At 38.2% G+C, this 21942-nt stretch overlaps 1 protein-coding gene across 1 annotated transcript in view; it reads left to right on the forward strand.

Moving 5' to 3' along the window:
- The window catches only part of mettl15 (methyltransferase 15, mitochondrial 12S rRNA N4-cytidine), a 42702-nt gene that overhangs the window by 1159 nt on the left and 19601 nt on the right, over positions 1 to 21942 (forward strand). The window contains 2 exon segments of the mRNA XM_068580457.1: positions 559 to 804; positions 21093 to 21229. Of these exon segments, the coding sequence (XP_068436558.1) occupies positions 559 to 804; positions 21093 to 21229 (383 nt within the window).

The raw sequence follows: 21942 nt of genomic DNA on the forward strand, positions 1-21942 counted from the left end.
ACTGCAGGCAGTGTTGTCCATGAACAATGCCAAAATGTTGAACTAATATACCAAAGATGTACTTACGTGTATTGAGGATGTGGTGGCAAGTGTATGAGCCACGGATAAATCTAAAAAAGGTAAATCAAAAAAAAAAAGAAATTGTGTGTGTGTATATATATCTATATATCTATATATATATATCTATATATATACAGATATCTATAGATATCTATATATATAGATATATATATCTATCTATCTATAGATATCTATATCTATCTATCTATCTATATATATATATATATATATATATATATATATATATATATATATATATATATATATCTATATCTATATCTCTATAGATATATATATATATAGATATATATATAGATGTGTGTGTGTGTGTGTGTGTGTGTGTATGTGCCGGCCTAATGTTTGTGTTCCAAGTTATTATACTTGATCACTATTCCAAATATTAGCATAGCTAATACGAACCCTTTTTTGGTCACACTATTATAAACCTTGCTCCCCTAAATTGCTTTAAACACTTTGTTCCTCTTGTTTCCTCCATAGATCATTAAAGGGACCATGTTTTTCCGAGTGTACACCAACCCAATGTTATGGAAGGCAAATTCCACTGTATGGCGAGCATGGAGGTCATGGAAGTTAAGCCTGCACTCTTCTACAGCATGTGCATCTTCTGGTCCTGGTCCCCTTGACAAATCTGAAGAACTGTCTTCAGTTTTCACCCAAAGTCCTCCTCACAAACCTGTTATGCTTAAAGAGGTGCTTCATTACTTAGACATCCAGCCAGGTCAGGTACGTTTGCATCTTTTGTTTTTTGTGCAAGTTTAAAAAAAAAGAAAAAACGCTAATGTCTATTTGTTGAAATATTTCATGAGTCAAAGCTTCATTTAGATCAAATCAGTTCTGTGATTTTTTTTAATTTTTTTTTTATGGAAAGCAATATTGTCAATTTCCTTTTTTCTTATTGCCAATATAATGAATAATCATCCACTGATGTATTCTTACATTAAAAAGCTCATAGAATGTTTTCAGACCATAGGCAAATCTGATGAGTGTTTAAATTGAATCTCATGGACTGACTTCTCACTGATATAAGTGATTAGGTCGTGTTTTTATTTTTAGGCATTGTTGTTTCGTCTGCTTTGGTTGCTGTGGTAATAGCATAGGCATGCAGACTCATATTGAGAGGTGTTTATTATATTATGTCTCTCTAATATGTGTCAGGACATTTGAAACACCAATGGAAGTCATATATTTTGATACGCCACCACTTACTACATTCTTAGAAATGACAAGAATAATGTACATTTTAATCTCCACAAAGATAAAATGTATTGCAGGTCTGTTGTATTAGTTCAGTAATGAAAATATTATTTTATTTTAATTGGTTTTCAAATGAAAGAACATCAGTCTCAAGAAATAGCTTTCCAAATGTGTGCATAATAACACCAAGAGTATATTTTTGTTATCTGAAGATACCTATTAGAAATTACCTCCTCACTAATAATGATTTCCTTTCTGAGATGTTTGTTGCTAAGGTGAAACAGCACGCATGAATTGGACAGGGTGTCAACAGCTTGGCTTTCACTTAATGTATGTACTACCAGGACAGATGGGCATGAGTCAAAAGCCTTCTGGTGTGGCAGGCAGCATTAGAGGGGAAGTGATGCCCCCCCCATATAATGCATGGTCAAGACAGGTGGGGGCCATGGGTCAACAACTTAGTCAGGAACTGCGCCACCGTAAGGCTGTTGGCAGGACACAGGGTGCTGCGTCGCTCCTGCCTGAACTTTAGCACCTCTAAACTCCTCCGCTGCCCGCCCATTTGCCAACTGTCCCAAGACAGCTTGCCAATCAGATGCTATTAAAAAAGTCTGATAGATTTTGTTTTTTTGTGCAGTACATGCTGTAAAACCTCACTTAGTGTGACGCATTGAGTAAATGTTGTATGGTTACATCCACAAGTCATGTTTTTAAATGTTGCTCAACTGCAGATGTCAGCTAATTTATTTATTTATATGGTGACACGTGTAATGTTGCAGTTATATCATTTATATAAGCACCGCAACATTACAACCTGATTAGGGTGCTGCCATATTACACATTTATAGAGCTAAATCATCACTGAGTAAAGGCAGCCGCATGCCCCGTCAGTCTCAGTCAAGCAATCAAAAAATCCGAATTCTGACATGACTTCCTGATAGAGCTGTCATTTAAGCAGTCAAATGTGTGTGGTGGTTAAGTTATGGTGTCACTAACAGATCAGTTTCTGTGAGATTGAAAACCTGATATCATACAAGTGTCCACTGAAATCACTGAGGGCAGTGAGATGTATAATTTGAATGACTATTGTAAAATAATCACCAAAATGTAATTGCTCTTGTCAGCTGAAGCAGAGTATGTATGAATGGAGTACTTAAGCCATGATGGGTGTTGGAGCATGTACTGCAGTTAAACCAAAGTGTGTAAATGGAGCCTTTCAGTGCCCTGCTGCCTCCCACACACAGGCCATCTGACTGTAAATGTGTATAAAGGTTGTTAATTTGCGCTGCTAGCCTACACTGTATTTTCATTATTTTACAAATAGCCATCATGCTTATTGGATCTGGATTGATAGTTTTTATGTTTCTTCACTAAAAGCATACATTCACTGAACAAAGATATACACAGCTCATCTCTAATTGACTTTAAGGGAGAGGTGGGGGAAAAAAATAGACAAATTAAATCACTTTTTTTTCCAAGAAGGATCACAGGAGGTGATGTGTTCTGTCTTGTGTGTGACAGTGTGAGCCTGTGCCTCTGTGTCTGTCCAAGCCTAATCTCTCCTCCTGCCACAGCAAACTATGTAATATTTTGGTTGGCCTGTTATGGTTGCACGCTCAAGGACTTTTCGTGGTTGCGATGAATTTACCAAAATACATTTTTTATTGTGTGTTTTATACTGCCATTGACTCCCGATTTACTCCTCACTTGCCACTCTTTAACGGGCCGCTAGGAGCCGCAAGTGATAAAACTGCTGAAGGCATCGCCGACCCCCAGCCACTACTCTGCGCCCAGAGAAACACTGGGAAACAGTTTGCACACTGTTATTGTTTTGGACTGTGTGCTTGGCTAACAGCTAACAACTACCAGTACACACCCTGCAAGCCTCTTAGCCGCTGCTGTGTAGCTCACTTTAATTGTTCGATTGTTGTTGTTTTTTTACAAATGGCTAACAGAACTATCAGTACACCGTACTCTCGTGCGCTACTCTGATGCTCACATAGATTGTTATTTTGTTTTTGCTTTGTTTGTTTGTTTTCTTTGTTGGTGTATTTGGCTAACCAACACAGACACAGTGGGATGGGACAGTTTGCACTCTGTTATTGTGTTGGACGGTGTGTTTGGCTTACAGCTAGCGTAACTACCAGTGCACACAGTGATATTCTAATCAAAGACCTCAATATTGAGATTACAATATTGCCGGGTAGACTATGTACAACAACTGTTACACAATGATATTTTTGAGAAATAATCATCAGCAATGAATGATAAAGTGTGTAAGGTAAATAATAGTAATGCTATAGTAATATAGTAAGCACATAATTTGACATTAATTTATTGTAATGTTACTTTTTAAACCAGGAAAAGACAACACTTATGCCATATTACCATATCCATCGTCGAAAGTAATATCTAGTTGCATATCGCAATATTAACTTAATATCAATATATTGCCCTGCCCTACCATGAGGGTAGTTGTTATTGTCATTGTGAGCATGTGCTGACGGTCAATCAATTTTATGTGACATTTAAAAAATTTAAATTAGATCACGTCTTTATCAACATGTAATTTTGATGTTCTTCATATTCCTTGGATAGTTAAATATGTTTGCAAAAAGAAAATAAGAAATCCATGATTTTTGATTCACTGGCATATGAATGAATGAAATGAATGAAAAGTACTTTATTAATCTCCAAGGAGAATAAATACATTTGTGGTGTAGAGCTACAATGGTTACAGGTGTCATTCAGATTTATAGCGAGGTTAGTTGGAGAGGCTGTTTACTTGTTCACTCAGGGTCCATGTCACTCTCTTCTGCAGAAATCCTTAAAAAAATTCAGCTCAACTCTGGCAGAACCTCTTTCTCTCTGTTGTTCTCACTCACTGAACAGTACCACAGCTCCCAATGCTCTCAGAGCCTTGAGTCATTTAGAAGCTGAATTCACCCACTTTTTCACTGAAAGACAGTTAATTGTCTTGGTTTAGCTTGCCAAAGCATTGTATAAAGCAGCAGACATCTAGAGACACATTTAGCAGGTTGATCGAACTATACATTTCATCATGGTTCTCATTTTCAATTGTATCTTTTTATTTAGGTTTAGTCTAATTTCTGTCAAAAAAAAGCTTGTCAGATATATTTGTGTCCACAAAATGTACACTCCATCCACAGGCCCAGGTTAACTGAACTTTAGTAAGAGAAAATTAAAGCAAATTGTGAAATAAATCCAAATTGTCTATTGTAAACATCATCACAATTTACCAACTGGACTCTTGATTGAACTTTGACCTACTTGCCAAGATTTTATTGTGAACTTACTAGTGACAGGAACCCCCCAGCCTCAGGTTTTACCTCAAAATAAAGTAGTAGCTGATAAGACGTTTGTTGTTTTACAACCTGAATGATCATCTGATCATCCATCTTTTGTCCCCTGTTTGACCTCTCTTAGGCTGTGTTGGCACTTTCTGAAATCTTTACAATGAATTTCAAGAGTAGTAGAGCATGTTATCCTTCAACTGTAGAAGTAAAACCCATGTTGTCATCAATCATATTTTTCTATTAGTGTCACAGTTTTTACAGAATGTATTATTCAACTTGTCCATCAGATAGAGAGGTTTACAGTCAAGGCTTGGGAGTAGCCTCAGTTTTATCTGGGGAGGTCAGTGAGAGCTGGAAGCACTCACCTTGACAGTCCGCTACGACAATAAGCTTTGAGGTGCACAGAGCTGCACACTGTGATGTTGATGCTCAGTGGAATTGGCAGAACCTGCAACCGCTGTAAACTAAAGCAAGTCATTTAAAGAGTTTAAAAAAAAGTTTTTTAAACTTTTTTTTTTATCAAAGCTGTAAAGCTACAATAGGTTTAGGTTGTTTCTTTGTTATAACACTTTCATGAAACTTCCCCCTCAACTTGTTAATACTCATGGTTATGTAAAAGCATGGGCTGAAAAGGACAAAGCATGAGAAGTCCTCCACTGGCACAGGCTGCTTGTGTAGGGGACCTCCGCTAGAATAGATTAATGAGCTATCAGCTGAGAGTCCAGGGGAAAAACCCTGTGCTGCTGCAGAAGAAGAAACAAGCTGCATACTCTTACATTCCAGTCTCAACACACTCCCTCTTGTGGAATTTATGAGACCAGAAGTGTTGTACCTCCTTTTTTTGATCAATATCAGTCTTTCAATAATCAACACCTTTTTTGAAATTAGGATTAGGTAAATAATAACGATCACTTTACAGTTACATTTGATGATAATATGGCATTGAGATTTATTATTCCTTACAATTATCTGATTAAAGATATGTTAGTATTAATGTTGAACAAATGTTGTTCTATAGTTCATATAATTATGTTGCTGTAATGCGAGCGTCATGCCAGTCATTTAGAAATGTCCACATACAGATTTCATCCTGTTCACACTCTTGAAATAAATAGGCTTTATGATTAAATTCAAGTCAACTATCTTATCTCGGTGCAGTAAACAGTAAAAAAAAAAGAAAACTCCTAAAAGTGGAAACTTTTGAGAGGACCACCAAAGTACTGGAATCTTGAAGCCTGTGGTCATTATGAAAGTAACAGAATGCAGGTGGTCGTCGACGTGAAACCTGCACAGAATAAATAGTAATTGTAGCTTGTTTAGGCCCTGTACCACAGCAGTTGAGCGCTGCATTTGTCACTTCCCCTGTTATTGGGGTTATTTGGCTGGGTGTAATTCGGACACATGATGAGGCACTAAGTTCTATGGATGGATGACCACAAAACACTCTGCCAGCTGCTACTGCTCAGTAGTTGTTTTTCATTTCTTTTTGCATTTGTAGATGCAAGATAGAACAGAGTCTAGAATAAGTAGCGTACAGCTATGGGATATGAGTTGCCATCTGTTTTATCTGTAATTTTCCATTTTTCCATTAAATGTGTTTTTTTTTTTTGTGGAATTTATAGCTTCCGGTTGTCAGGAAGGAAAAGTGCATCAATGTTTAATGCAAGTTAATCCAGCAAATCTTCAAATGTGTCCCCTAGTGTGCTAATGTCAGCAGAGGATAATCTTTTACCGGGTACTGAGTGTACCAGCTTGTAAAGAGGGGCATTGATGGGGTTAATATGATCTTGTCTCATTTAATTAGTTTGAAGTCCTACAGCTGAATTTTGGGCCAGCTGAGGTGAGAAATGAGTCTACAGTAAAGGGAGCACCATGTACTTTTGTGCAAGGCTATTAAGAAACGTAATATACAATCTATAAAACCTGTATTGTAAAACTGACGGGGTCAACATTTGTCCTATAACTTAAATTCCCATCACCAGCCAGGTGAAGCGCCGTTGTGGATACAAGCAAAAGGGTAATATAATCTTGTCTCTTCAAATTAGTTAAAAGCCTTGCAGTTTCTGTTTGGGTTGTGCAGCTGAATACTAGAAATTGCTTCAGAAATAAATATAGAGCTCAGGGAGTTAGAGTAATTCAGCAACCCATGTTGTCTTTGCTTCTTTTCTTTTTTTCTCAAACTTTGAAAAACGGTTAAGACAGGGGCTTACGTTTTATTTATTTCTATAAATAATTTTACAGTTTGTCAGTCAGTGTCACCTTACGACATATATGTCACTGACTTTTCATGAATGTCCCAAGAGTTTATTTGTTATCTTTTATTTTTAAATTTGAACTATAATTCATTGTGTAGTTGTAGGCACTAAATGTTATTTTGAATTGTAAACACAATGCTTTAGAATTACATTTTATTTACACCTGACAACAAATACTGAAGTGACTTTTGCATATGATGCACAGAATGAACACTATATCGATTATCTAAATCAAGCAAATTGTTGTTTTCTGTTCACAAAATATGCCACCACAACCTCTTCTGGGTCTTTCATGTGTTTTTCTTTTTTTCTCTTTACACTCCTTTTTTGGGAGCACTGAGTAGTGAAAGAGGAGGCTGGTAAATAATTGATCCTTGTAATTAAACACTCCAGCCAGGGATGCTGGGGCTGATTGACGGCCAGATATTAGGCCCTTGTCTCGTAAGGTTGCAAGTTTAGTCTGAGGTTATCAGTGGCCAGAAGAGTCTTTCTCCCTCCCTGCCTCATTACTTTCATGAGTAGAACATTTCATAGTGGAGCGGTGGGTGGGGGTGTGGTGTGAAGACAGTCTGGGACTTCATTAGCCAAATGGGGTGCCTCAGTCTACAGAGCGCCAGATCGTTCAGCTTTGCTGAGCAGACAGCCCTTTTGTGGGTGCTTCACCGCACTGTCTTGTTGAGTTGTTTTAGCCCTTTCATCTTACACTTTCTTCAGCTTCACTTAAACAACAACTTCAACACATACTTTGAACCATATTGTGCCTACCTGAGCAGATGTTGTCTATCATTACTTAGCTCAAGTAAATCACCCTCCGACCTTCCAAACTATATTTGCTCACCTTTCCAGTTTAGCTGCATTGCTTACAAAGCTGTATTGCTCATAGCTACATTACATTGTCCAATGAAGCTTAAATGCTCTCTTAACAGTAAATAACTTTCCCAAATGTTGCACTTTATTAGTGTTTAATTGAATTTGCTATAAAATTGAGTGTGCGTGTGTGTTTTGGGGGTGAGAGTGCATTGTACATGGGTAAACTGGAGAAGAGTGCTGCTACAACATACATTATTGGGTAATATTTGCATTTAGCTTTAATAACTATTATTGAAATTGTATAACTCCATCCTCACATGCATCCAATATTGCTAAACTCAATGAAAATACACCGGAGCCCATCCTCAACACTGAATTGATACTATTACACCGGGTTTTATTGCAATATTTACATTTGTTCCTGGTGTGTGAGTGCGGGTATGCTAATCAGATACATGCCCTGTGGACAGCAGATGACTCATTCCTGCAACACATCTTCAATTGGTGTTTGTGTGAGGTCCAACTGCATTATCTCGGTGCTCTTTCTTTTATATATGTTCAGGATCATTAAAAAACCAAACATTCATCATGTAGTCCAGATCACTGTTTAGGTATGCATTGTAATTTTTGTTCTTATTTTTGTGATTTGCTGATCGTAAAATATATCTTAATTTTTTACCCAATTTGGTTTCTCAAAAAAGTTGATCTATCACAAATGTTTCGACGTTTTGGTGTTTTATGTAAAAACAGCAAAAAAAAGATACATTAAATGTATGGCCTTATTGTATTCACGACAGATGTGTGGTGATGCGCGTGCAAGTGGTGATGTATATAAAGTGACCTGATCTGTAAACACAAGCCAACACACACTTGCTTTTTGTGCAGTGTCATCAAAGGTGTGGCCCATTTCACAAAAGCGTTTTGTGAGCACACTCGGATTGCAAATGGTGGCAGCATCGTGTTTTAAAAATGAGTGTTGCTCTCAAATTGCAAACACATTTGCAAATCCTACCTGACTCTCAACTGCTTACAAGCTGCAGGTATGGCATTTGCATTTTAAGGATTGAAAGAGGTCAAAATTATCTAGAGGAAATTATCTCTAAATTGTAAATTGCAGCTTGCACATGTGGTGGAATGGGCCACTGGCTCAACTTTTGACACACTACAATGCACTGTCAGCAAAAGGTTGTTGAACACATAAGAGTTACATGCAGACAAGGTAATTCTACTCTTAACCTGATTGTCGAGACGGAAGAGAGAATGATACTTGGTGACTTTCCAATTGTAAAATGTATCATAAACCACAGTCTTGAGGCCAATTTAAGTGTTGGAAATTTAAAACTGATGTGATTTCTCTTACTGATCTTTCCTGGCATGTGTTCCTGCATCCTAATGATCTTTTTTAAACTGCTGCTGTACCTTTTCTGAGTTGCAATGACCTTATCTGTGTATTCAACATTATCTATATTCTCAGCAGCATCCTGATGAAATGTTGTTGTTCTCAGCTGGAGGGCTTCCACTTCTTGCCTACTCTGTTTCCCAACTAATTTGGCAGGGAAGAGCATGTCCGCTCGACACTACATGACACTACTGACCTAAACCAGTAGCAGAAATGTCCTTGCTTCCTTTTCACAAGTTCTTACACAGTGTCGACCTCCGCAGTTTCTCTGGAGTCTCCCTACCTACACAGGGTTGCTGTTTTAATATATACCAGCCTATATTGCAGACACCTTGCTTCATATGAATCTCTCAAAAACCTGCTTGAATCTTTTTGTCATGCTTTTGAGGGGAAAGCCTTTTTGAGGACCATTGTATCAATTATGACAGAACAGTGTTACTCCACCCTCACTTCTGAACCACCAGCCAGCTGTTCTGCTCAGTTTCTAATGTTAGCTAGTCAACTATCCTGCCGCCAAATGAGAAAATCTAAACAACTTAATGCTAAATCTACACACTCTTGTCACAGCGTCTAGATAAGCAGTCATTATCACAGATCCACCAGATTTTATAATTTGCAAATGGCTTAATTTCCAGTACACAAAAAGGTGATAACAGACTTGGGCTGACACGAAAGGGGAGGTTCAGAAGGCATTAACATTATTTTATTTCATGACTGAGAAAAGTCCCAAATGGTCGACTCTTATCTCAGAAGTAAAAAATTAGGACTGATTTAAAACAGTATATGGCGTTTTGAGCCATTTTCAACATTGCAATGCAGATTGTTTGAAAAAAAAAAAAATGGAAAGGAATGCCAATATTTAAATCAGCATTGACCTGTTTTATCACAGCACATTAATATTATTTAATTCAAAGACAACTTACAGATGTGCTTTGACTCACACCTTCACCTTTTGCTGAAAAGTACCTGGAGGAAATCACACAACAGTGTTTGGTGTGGTCACTTTTATCCTGACTGCATCCTGCTGAGGGACAGCCTCCACTCACAAGTGTAGGTACCCTTTAGGCAGCCAGAGGCTCCTGAGACTTACAATCCCCTCAAAGACATGTTGTCAGTGACTGAAAGCTTGGGGCAGGCTGATGGTCATTTTTCCAAGGTGCAACTCAATGTGTGACCTTTGGTCGTTTCTGCCTTTACAAACTACAGGTCTGTGCCAGCTCAGGGATGGAAAATATAAGTGTATGTAGTGTGGGATGATTGAAATTTGTCAACTAGCCTGGTTGTAGGTCTTTGAAATGCTATCCACACAACTGATTTGTCGGAGCGCTGTATGAATGAATTTCAAAGTCATTGACAATGGGGCAATTAGTAAAAAAATACTAAACCTTGGCGTAATGATGATAGTACCAGTGATAGAACGGCCCAGGGGAACTTAATAAAAAATCAGTACAGCGCTGCACTGTGGAGCTTTCCTCAGATCCCAACCCTTCCCCCAAGCCACTGTTCTCTGCCCCCACCCCATTCCCTAGTTCTTTTCATTTCAAATTGTATTGTATACCCAGTCTTGAAACTACTGGAAGCATCTTTTTAAATGCCTAGAAGTCTTTTCCCTATTACCATGCCTTCCACCACGAATCCTTCATTTAGCTCGACTCCTCTTTGCACTCCCTAATGGACTTGGCCCTGTTCTTCTTTTGTCTTCCTTTAGTGCCATGAAATTCACCTTCAGGAGAGGAAGTCAGCTTTCCTGATGCTTCTTTACATTTTGTGAATATAGTTAGATGATTCCACCCCCTCTTTTCAGTTTCACTTCTGCTTTCTCTCGAGCTTTATATAGTTTGCATTGTTTCCCTGGCATACTGTATTGACAGTAGTGTCACACTGAAGAGAAATCCTTCAGAGCAGTGAAGAAGAGCAATGAAGCATGTAATCATTTTGAATAGATTCACTGCATCATATTTGACCTTAATTCTTATTTCATGTTAAAACAAAGAAACACCCTTTTGGCATTTCTGTCACAGTTAGTGGCATTTCCTATTCACTGAAAATTAGCAGTCTATATTTTGTGTTTTTACCTCAACACATGTGTTGGCATGTCAGAAAAACAGCATATGAGGTTGGACAACCAGATTGAACAAGAAGTTTTTATTTCCAGTGGAGACTGGCCTCTTGAGGGGAAAAAAAGACGGAATTGTTTGTTCAAACTGCTTAAAAAGGCTTATGTTTACATTCGGTCACATTGCTTGAGGGAGTGTGACAGGGCAGCAAAATGTCGTAGTAAGGAGGGGTAATATTTAAAGTGTCTCTCTTACTCACATTCAGTGCTCTTGTAAAAGTGCAAGATCCCTTACTGGGAGCATTTTGATTGTTTCTCAATATGTCGTCGGTGGGCTGGCCAACAGTGCTGATCGAGCAAACGGTGTTAACCTGAGGATGGGTTGTGGGTGCTACGCTTTAGCGATGACGCTGTTGCCTGCGTCGGTGTTATCAGCTGGAACCGCTGTTTGAGAGCATCATTGTTTTTGCAGTGGAGGTTTCATGTTTCCACGTCACACTTGCATGAATTGAATACTGGACCACAACTGGCTTCCAAACTACGTGTGATTTTTAAACTGAGATTTAAGGTGATCACAATGAAATCTTTATCTCTTTAGCATATGGACATGAAAACAGCCATCTTGTGTTAAACTGTGCAAAGGTCATTCTGCACAGTCAAGCTCAAATGTCCAAGACAGAAAACAGTAAGGACAACTGAGTTTTAAATGGAGGGAGACTTAATTTTGATCGGAAGTTTGCCAAAGCCTCTTATTTTTGTGAATAACTCATCCATTTGTTAAAGAAGTTTGTGTTTACTGTGGTAAACATTAATTTGATTATCATGAACGACCACTACAGAGGACAGAAGTGGAGCTGTAGTCTGTGCTGATGTAAGAATGTGTATCCTGGAGCCTCAATGCAGAGTTTACAGAATAATCTGTTTTGTGGATTAGGTTGTGATTTTAGATAATAAATCACTATAGTTAAAGCCAGTTATACTGATAAAGGAACATATACAAAATGTGTCTGCGTTCTCTTCGTTTTAACAGGCAGATCTCTGTCACAGTCAGTGCATATTAGTTGGAGTGCTTAATAATTTCCTTGTTAAAGTCTGCATTCAGTTTTATGCGAAAATTAATCTTTTCAGCAGAGGAAATGTAGCTCAGTAAATCTCCAACCTGCAAGACAAAAACAGACAGTTTGGCTGGGGGGTGGGGGTGGAGAGTGATGACTCATGCACACAGTAGAGGTCCCTCCCTTTCCATTTCTTTCAGTATCCAATCAGTTCTTCCCCAGCTGTCACTCATTGCCTCCAAATCAGATCCTCCCAATGCATTACCATCCCCTATAAATCACTGCATTAGCAAAGGTTTACAACTTGAACGTTAGAAAAAAAGGCCATATTCATATATTTTGGACACATATTGATACTTGATAATGTGATCACCTTGCAATGCCAGTCATAATCATATGCATCAAGGACGTTTGGTCATAGAGTGGCCCCAAATTCAACTGAAACACACATGAACACATTTTGTAATCCTCCCGAAGAGATTTTAAAGTTGCTACTTAATGCACATTGAAATATGTTTTTGCTTTAATAGAAACATTATCATATTTAGATAGTTCTCCAAGAAGATAGATAAATTACTCATTTTTTTAAAACGCAATTACTTTCAGATTATTTTTTCAGAGCACAGGCAGCCTATAAGGCAGCAGAAAGACTAATCGTTGCCTTGGATTGCCCACGTACAGTAAATATTGAGTTATTGGCTCATAGTTTCAGAGAAGATACAAGTGCCTGCTATCCGTGTTTCTCCAGGGATCTCCTCAGCACCACTGTGTTGTAAGAGCCAGGAGTCCTTGAAGTGGGCGGATGCTTGACATGGGCTTTATGAGCTTTATGTAGAGGAGGACAGGGACCAGGGTTTTCCTCTGTGCAGTCAGATGATTTTTTTATTGAAAAACATAACAAATGTAGCCATAGAACATAAGCAGAGCTGGTAAAAATGATCTGGAAGTGGTGGGGAGAAAGAGTACATAAAGAAGAAAAAGGAAGAATATGTGAGGGGGTTGAGGATATTGTGGTGCTTGACTTTAGGTGAGTAGAGTGAGTGGAGGTTACATTACAAGAGTCTTCATAATATATCAGCAGTCGGGAGCTTCAAAACTTTGAACTATACTGAAGTTTAGGCTTCAACAAGATGACAACCAAAAAAGAAGTATCAAATGTCTAATTGTTGAGGAGCAAGTTCAAGTAAACTGAATAGCAATAATTTTTTTCCTGAGCTATTGTCGGCTACTACAGTGCACTTTCGGTGTTTGGGGATACGGAGCAAGGGTCGATCATTTAGGATATAAATCGACTTGATTATTGTCACTGTAACTGTGTCAATGCAGATTCTTTTGGTATAGATCGTTCTATAATTGAGCAGCACATCATGTCAAGGCAGGTGCTAGGGAGAAACTGGTGTTTTTGATAACATCTATGGAAAATCTCCAGGGGTATGGATACCGTTGCAAAGTCTATCTTCATGTCGACTGTCCTGTAACAGGGTTGCATTGGCAGTCAAGCTACATAATCTAGAACTTGCAAGGGAGTTAAAACAATAGCTTTAAATGCAATCATTTCTGTAAAACAAACAACCGCTCAGCCATCCATTAAATTAGGTGCCATTAGGACTTCTAGCTTGGCATCCTACTTCAGTGATTGTGACCCTAAATAGTGATAAAGTGATACGTAATTAGGGCTCTAAACTCTTGACTGATTACACTGACATTTTAGTGGGTGACACCAGCAGGTAAATTGTGTGCAACATTGCTGCTTCTGCAGACTGATTCCAAACTGCTTATTTATTTAAATGGTTCAAAAAAGTTTCAATACCAGCTGGAACTCTATCCATTTAAAACCAAGTGGCTGACTGGCTCTATGATTGCAGATGTCCTTTACCATCAAAACAGTTTTGCTGTAGGCTTGCTCCTTAATATAGTACAGTACTGAATTGTATTACTAGATTGCAATAGTATTGAATTACAGTAGATTATCCTCATATACCTAATAAAGTATCCACTGAGTGTATCCATGCATTCATGGCAAAAACAAATTAGCAATAGTATTGGAAGTTTTGTCCCATACATTTTTGTTGTGTTGCTGTGCTGTTTGGGAAGGAGCCTTTAGGATTCACTTCACCCTCAACAAAGAATATACCTCCGACTCGAGTGGTATTGGACCATAGTTTTGATATATATGTGACAAGCTTTGTTGATATGTTTCTCTGAAAAATCTGCTGCCAACCAAATACAGTGAAGGTGAGTGGTATCTCTGTTGTGGTACTGATTCCCACAATTCAAAGTGATACTCTCACACCTCGCGGAAAATCACATTTGTTTGTCACTAATTTATCTAACCTAACGGACAATGTTGAGTGTCCTCTGACAACTCCCACATCCATGGCTCTCCAAGGATCAGCACCTTGGACAGCGATCATGGCACACTTTTGTTAAAAATACGAAAAAAATGATCCACTAAGCTGAAAGCAGGAGGACCAATCGATAGTCTTGAGCCTTTACAACAGCTAATCATAATATTATTTTAGATTTATTAAGTCTTCAGTACACTGTTGTCTGGTTGCCATCCAGGAGCCTTCAGATAGTTTAAGCCTCATTAACCAGAGCCCCTGCTCGTCATAGAAAAATAAAAGCACAAGAGAAAAAGAATTAAACTATATTCTCTTTTAAAAATATACACATAACTATAACAGTTTTAAATCAGCTCTCTGTGAGAGCTAGCTTCGCTTGCATAGCAGTACAATTGTTTGTCATCCCATTTCTTTTTATTTCTTGTCTTTGTTTAAGTATCCTACTGCTATTTTGTAAAATAAAATGTTGTTTATGGCGGTCCTGATTTTTGTCTTTATCCCAGTGACCGACAAATCAACCACATAATCGTGTCGTTCATGGACGCTCAGGTAGAGTCATGATCATAGTCCTCGTACAGTAAACAGAGTGATTGTGTGTTTGTCTTTGTTAAAATCGAGCTGTGGGGTCATCCATAAATATATATTTGCCTTTCAGTGCTGTGTGACAACGTGAGCGAGTAGAAGTGTCTTGTTGATATATCTTCACTTCTTTCTTTCTTTCTTGGATTTTTATTTATGGACTTTTAATTTTTCTGAAGGCATTATATTATTGAATGGGGATTTCTTCTTATTCCTTGCAATCTATAATATTGACAAACTAAGGAATAGCTTGGATAACAGTGGGGTTCCTTTTACTAAACAGGACATGCCATTGTGTATTATGGTTTACATACATGTAGTGTATTTTCCTGTCTAAAGCTTTTTCTTCTGACCAGGTAGCAACTGTAATAAAGCAGTTTCAACTGATTGTTGATTTACTTTTACACTACATAGTTACTTTGTGCTGCTTACGTAGACCTAAACAATATTTTACTGATGTATATGTCAAATATTTGTCCAACACGATTGCTTTTCTTGCGTCTCCACAAATACACTAAATCAGCCTTAAAGCAAGTTGACACCAGAAGGAACACGAAAATCCTTAACCAGATAGTTTCCAGTATGTCCTCGGCCTTGTGCTACACAGAGAGCACACGCTTCTGTAGACCAATAGCCAATGTCCTGTTGCAGCCAATCCAAAAAAGGCATGTCTAAAGTGAAAAGACGAAGCACTGTCAAAATAGGCTGCTCAGTTAGTATTTGCGACTCTGTTTTCCATGAAAAAAAAGCTATAGGAAAGAAAGTCAGACACTTCAACAACTGAAGATAAAGCTCTCAGAAGTTATGCACATCAAATCTTTAATGTGATCCTTAATTTCAGTGTCCATGGCTGCCATTGAATTTATTCTGTGTCTCTGTGGATATGTCTGGCAGTATTTGATACACGTTTACCAGTCTGTTAGTTTATGGCTCGTCAGCCGCTCACTCTCCCAGTCCTCATGGGAAGATTCATGAATTGCTGTTGCTTCTTTTATAAAATCATGTCAGCAGTGTTTCATGATTGTTTAGATCAAGAGCTGACTAATCAAAAATTAAACGGTGAAAGCTGTGATAATTGAATAGTCATCCTGGTCTCAAATGGGAGTTTTTATTGCTTTTATGAGTGGCATTTGATCTTTTTTTTTACATTTTATTTGCAGGACAAAATAACTAATTGAAGTAATTCCTTTGGGTCTTGTGTCATCTTGGGAGCATAAATCTTTGAATGAATCATCAGTTGCAATTCTAGTTAAGTGTGAACTTCTCAGAAATGTGTGTGAGCATGTCAGTAGTGTTTATATAGTAGGCCTGTATGTAGAATCATGCCTTCATTAGATTTAGTTTGATCCCCAGCAGTATTAACCTTTGTCAGCCTTGTTATACCTGTGCGTACATGTATTTAGGTCAGGGAGCATTTACAGCAAAACAAACAGTGAGTCTCAGCTTGCTTATTTAAAAAAATGTGAGCAGAAACATCAAGCTGCTGAAAAAAAGGGGCGTAAGATAAAACAAAAAAAAAGGGAATACATGTATTTTTGTATGTGGACACAGTACGGGTTCGATTACATTTAATCAAATCACCTTCTCTCAACCTCTTTTAAAGCCAGTAAGTTTTTCTTTTGTATTATCTTTTTTCTTTTGTTACTTGATTAAACTTTTGACCAAAGTGTTGGACTAAAGGACTGTGGGATTTGCAGATGTTGCCGCCCTATAAATAATCACAGGCCTTATTATCTAAAATGTTCAAATAATACACATAAACAAACGTGTTGTATGATCTCCTTCTACTTTCTAACAAATAATAAAACCACCTCCCCTCAAAAATTAAAAAAAGAAAGTTATACTAAACTTTATTTTTATATTTTAGACTTATAAAAAGGCAGACCTTTCATGGCTTCTGAGTACCTCCAATAGGATTTATTGATTCTCACTTATTCATTTGACCTCTAAACTCCAGATTGGTTTTTTTAAAAGCAAATTATCAAATGCATTTTTTTCTTCTCTGTGTAGATTAGTGTTGTCCTAACTAGCTCAAATACCTCCTCAAGTGCCGTTTATTTAAACTTGTGCCAAAAGAGTGCAAACAGCGCTGAATAGATGAGGAATGAAAGTATTTGTTGTAACTCTTCAGCATTCCTCTGACAAAAGAGAGATTATCTTAACATAAAGAGAGGCATTTGGAAACAGCCCTCTGGCAAAGAGTTTTGTCAACATTTCTGTGCTCCTGTATCACTTGTTTGCTCACACACTAGCACATTCACTCACTCTCTCTTACTCAGACAGGCTGGTAGTATGTTTAGTACACTTTGAATTGAGGTAGATCAGGCAAAAAGCTGCGTTCTTCTCTGTCATCGCTGATCATCATCAGTATAATCTCTTGACACGGTAATTGCGGGAAGCTTTCTTGCCTTTTGAGTTTGTCTGTTCTCACTGGCCATCTGTTTAGTGTGCCACACCCCCACCTCCACCTCCTACTTGCTAGACTAATATACACACCTATCCCAATCGTTTAAATAAAGTAGAGAAGGGTGCGGGGCAGAGGGGGGTTGGGGGACAACACTTTTATAAACCATTTACACGCTTTTATCGAAAATGGATATCAGGAAAGTACTGAAGTTGTCATAAGAGGGTTCAAAAGTGATTTTATTGTAAGATAGTTGATATAGTTTGAGCATAGCTGTAGTCTTAATAGTGAGATTGATGTCCAGAGTCAAGTGCACTAGGGCAACAGCCAGGTATGTTGACACTTTGCTGCATTCTAAAATCGATAAAACCACCATCATTCCTGTTATCATAACCTTCACCTTCATGTATTCATAACATGCTCTCCTGCCGCAAACCGGGAAAAAAAATGTGCTCACTTGTATCTCACCATGAACTTTGTGTGACAGAGAAAGAAATGCAAACCGGTTACCTCCACTCTTGCCATGGCAACGGACGCGACAAGAAAAGCGATCCTGTACCTGTGTATCTGTCTCCCTAATGGTCTGTGTGTTAGTGTAACAAGATCTGTAAAAACTCCCCTCAATGACATTTTAGATCCCCCACTGTAACTGACCTGGGCTGGGGAGTCACAAGTAGGATTTAGGTGAGTACTCAGCCTTCTCTCAGGTTCCTGTTCCCCTTTTCCTAATGAATTCAACCATAAGACAACTTGAGATGAGGCCCCTTTTTCCACATGGCCAGGATATTATTTACTGTTGTATGAGCTGTATTATGTTTTCAAAATCTCATTAAGCGAAAAAAAAAAGAATCCTTTTGCCACATCATGTGTGTTTTAAAAAATCACTCAGAATAGATGCTTTAACTCGTTTATTTGTTTAAACATAACAAATAAGAGACTGTAACCTGTTAACATTTTTCTTTTTGGGGAGAAAAGCTCTCATTGAGAATGCTATGGAGTGACTGCTAAAGTGTCTGCATTATAGCACCTTGCAGCTTTACTGTCGGTCTGCACCACTTGGACCACTCCTAACTCTCCTATTCCCTCTGCTGGGAAAGGCAGATATTACACACCTTAAACGGAGTACAAAACACAGACAGTAATTACTTGTATTTTAAGTATCATCTCTGCATGTAGAGACTGAGATGACCCACGTTGTGTTTTGGCTCAATTTCAACCTGCTGCGTTCGCGAGGAAGGCCTTGTCTCAGTGACACCCTCGCTGACACCCCTCTGTATGAAATACAAATAAATAATATGTGAATGACTCACTACAAAGTTTCGTTTCAATCATCATTGCAAATGCCAAACCCATTATGACCAAATCTTTTCATTTTGTCCATCTGGTGGCAGAACCAGCAGCTTCTTTTTTTTTTTTAAAGGGGAGGTTTTAACATTAGCATTCTGGGCTTTTGAAGAACCTTGTTTTCCCTCAGGGCGAGGGCACTAGATTTTCAATTTACCTTTAAATTGCCTTGTAAACATCAATTTTTGTTTTGAACACACTTAATTTTTAGCTTAGTTTCTTAGGTGTGTGTGTGTGTATGTGTGTCTGAGTGAGTAAAAGGGGTGAAACTTGAACTGAAGATCCATACTGTCTGAGCTCAATGCCCCAGCGAGATACACATGTGAATAAATGTGCAGTATTTATATTTTCAACAAACCAACCTTAAAACATATTGCACATCAGTTGGCAGTCTGCGCTGTCATTTGCACCAGTGAAAAAAACAATGCTTTACCTTTGGTATTTGGGCCACAGCTTCCATAAGATGTGACAAAGCATTGTTGTGACAAATGTTGCACACTCCAGTAGAGGACCAGTTTGTCTCCTGGTTGCTTGTGTCGACTGTTTCGATAAAAGCCAGCCTACTTTGCTGTTTGTGTTTGTGTTTTCCTTTTCCTTTTTTGTATTGAATAGCACAACAGGCAGGTTCATTATACGTGTGACTCATCCCACTAGCCCACACCCCCTCCCCATCTGCTGCTGTGCGCTGGAAAGAAGAGGGAACCGCCATTGATCACTTCTTCCCTCACACATGCACGCACACACCCCACCTCCAACGTCACTATCAATCGACATGTTTAATGTTTTCGTCGGGAAAGGCTGGCATTTCCTTTTCTGTCATTTTACATCTTTTCCTTGTCATTTGCTGACATTATACTAAATCCAAGAGCAGGCATTTAAAAAAATAAAAAGTAGAGCATAACCCAAACAATTATTCCAACAATCTCAGATGTTTGGTCAGTGCAGTTTTTTTTGTGGCAGTCAAGAAACGTATAAATAAATATGCCTGAAGAGTAGATGTCTGTTGTTTTGCAAGTGTTAATTCATGGATACAGCTGAGTTTACAGCTGCTTGATAATCTAAGATGTTTCGGCAAAGTGTTTGGCAGGTATTGGACATATTCTGAACTTGTCATTTACACAAATATAATGATCAGAATCAGCTTTAATTGTTATGTACATTTTTACGTACATGAAATTGACTCCGATTTCTCTTTGCTCTTCGTACATATACAAAAGATAACTATAAAAGACATTAAGTAAACAGAAAAAAAACAAATAAACAGTGCTCCAGAAAGTGCAGACAGTGCCGGTGGAGGTGTCTGATTAATTGTTCATCTGAGTTACGGCCAGTGGGAAGAAGCTGTTCCTGTGTCTGGTGGTTTTGGCGTACAGTGCTCTGTAGCGCCTACCAGAGGGGAGGAGTTGGAACAGCTTGTGTCCAGGGTGTGATGGGTCTGCAGTGATCTTTCCAGCCCGCTTCCTGACTCTGGAGGTGTACAAGTCCAGGATAGAGGGCAGGCTGGAACCAATAGTTCTCTCTGCAGACCTGATGATCCGTTGCAGTCTGGCTCTGTCTTGTTTGGTGGTCGATCCAAACCACACGATCGAAGAGCAGAGGACAGACTGGATGAATGAATGATGTGATATCATTATTTCAACAAAGTGCATGACATACAGTGCAAATTATAGGTATCCTGAGCTTATTTTCAACCATATTACTGATACACCAGACTGCCCTAGTGACATTTTGATGATAACGCTAAGCTACGCTTTCTGTACACCAACTCAAAAAGCTCTGCATGGCAGGCCATGTTTTCACCATTGACTCCCAGCAAACCTCCACTATGCGAGATTCAAGATTGAGACTTTTCCTTGAGCAAGACCTTTTCAATAATGTTGTCAGACATTTAGAATACCAATTCGAACATGTCCGTTGCAAGAAAAAGTACTTTTAGTTGATGTAAGTGATTCTGCTAGCTTTCCCTGGATAACATAAGCGCCTGCCACCTACAGTACTCTCGCTCAATACTGGTCCAATTTAAAACTATTAGTCATTTGGACACAAAATAGTGTCCAGGTTTAAAAATACCAAAGTTAACCTTTAAATACTGAGACAAGACAAATTCTGAAAAATCTGATTCAAAATGACACTTATCAGTGCACCACTGTGCACTAAACGCGTACAAACTAACGATGTAAAGATAAGATCATGATTCATGTTGTATATATGGTGTGAGAAGAATGTGTTGTTTTCTTGTCTTCTCATATGCAGGTGGTCCTGGACATGACATTTGGAGGTGGCGGTCATACCAAAGCAATACTGAATATGGTTCATGATGTCACAGTCCTGGCCTTAGACCGAGATCCTACAGCCATGTCTCTGGCCCAGCAGTTAGCCAAGGAACACTCGTAAGTGATTTATTGTGAAACATCAACTAGACCAGTGGTTCTCAAACTTTTTCCATCACACCCCACTTTAGAGGAAGCAAAATGTTCGGGCCCCAACAACATTGGAACAAAATGATCCAACGTTTTGTGACTCCTCCCTCCGTGTTTTTTTAATTAATAGACTAAAGAAAATTGAAATCCCTTTCAAGTAAACCAGATTGCTCCATCTGACAAAAACTAATAACATGTGCAATCACTTTGTTAAAACAATGCAAATAAAGTTATATATGTGCAACAAATAACTCATATTTGGCAGAAAAGATTACCAAGGAAGTCGGTTGGATCCCTGTTTTCTCCCCACAGTTTCATGTTGAAGTGTCCTTGAGCAAGACACTGAAGCCCCAGTGCTTTACAGCAGCACAAAGCTTCTTAATTACTAAGGATGGTAAAATGCAGAGAATCATTCCTCCACTGTGGGATTGATAAAGGATATATATATATATATATATATATATATATATATATATATATATATATATATATATATATATATATATATATATATATATATATATATATATATATATATATTTAAGAATCTGCAAACCCCTCCCCACCCGCCACTGAACTGGACCAAAACACCAAAAGTAAATGGGTATGTTATAAGTTGTCTCGACAAATGTTTATACTAAATACATTTTCCCATACATTTGTCTTGTTGTAGCTGACAGCTT

Source organism: Clinocottus analis, unplaced genomic scaffold (assembly GCF_023055335.1).
Source record: "Clinocottus analis isolate CAN_PGR_092001 unplaced genomic scaffold, fCliAna1.0.p SCAF_1, whole genome shotgun sequence".
Taxonomy (NCBI): Eukaryota; Metazoa; Chordata; class Actinopteri; order Perciformes; family Cottidae; genus Clinocottus; species Clinocottus analis.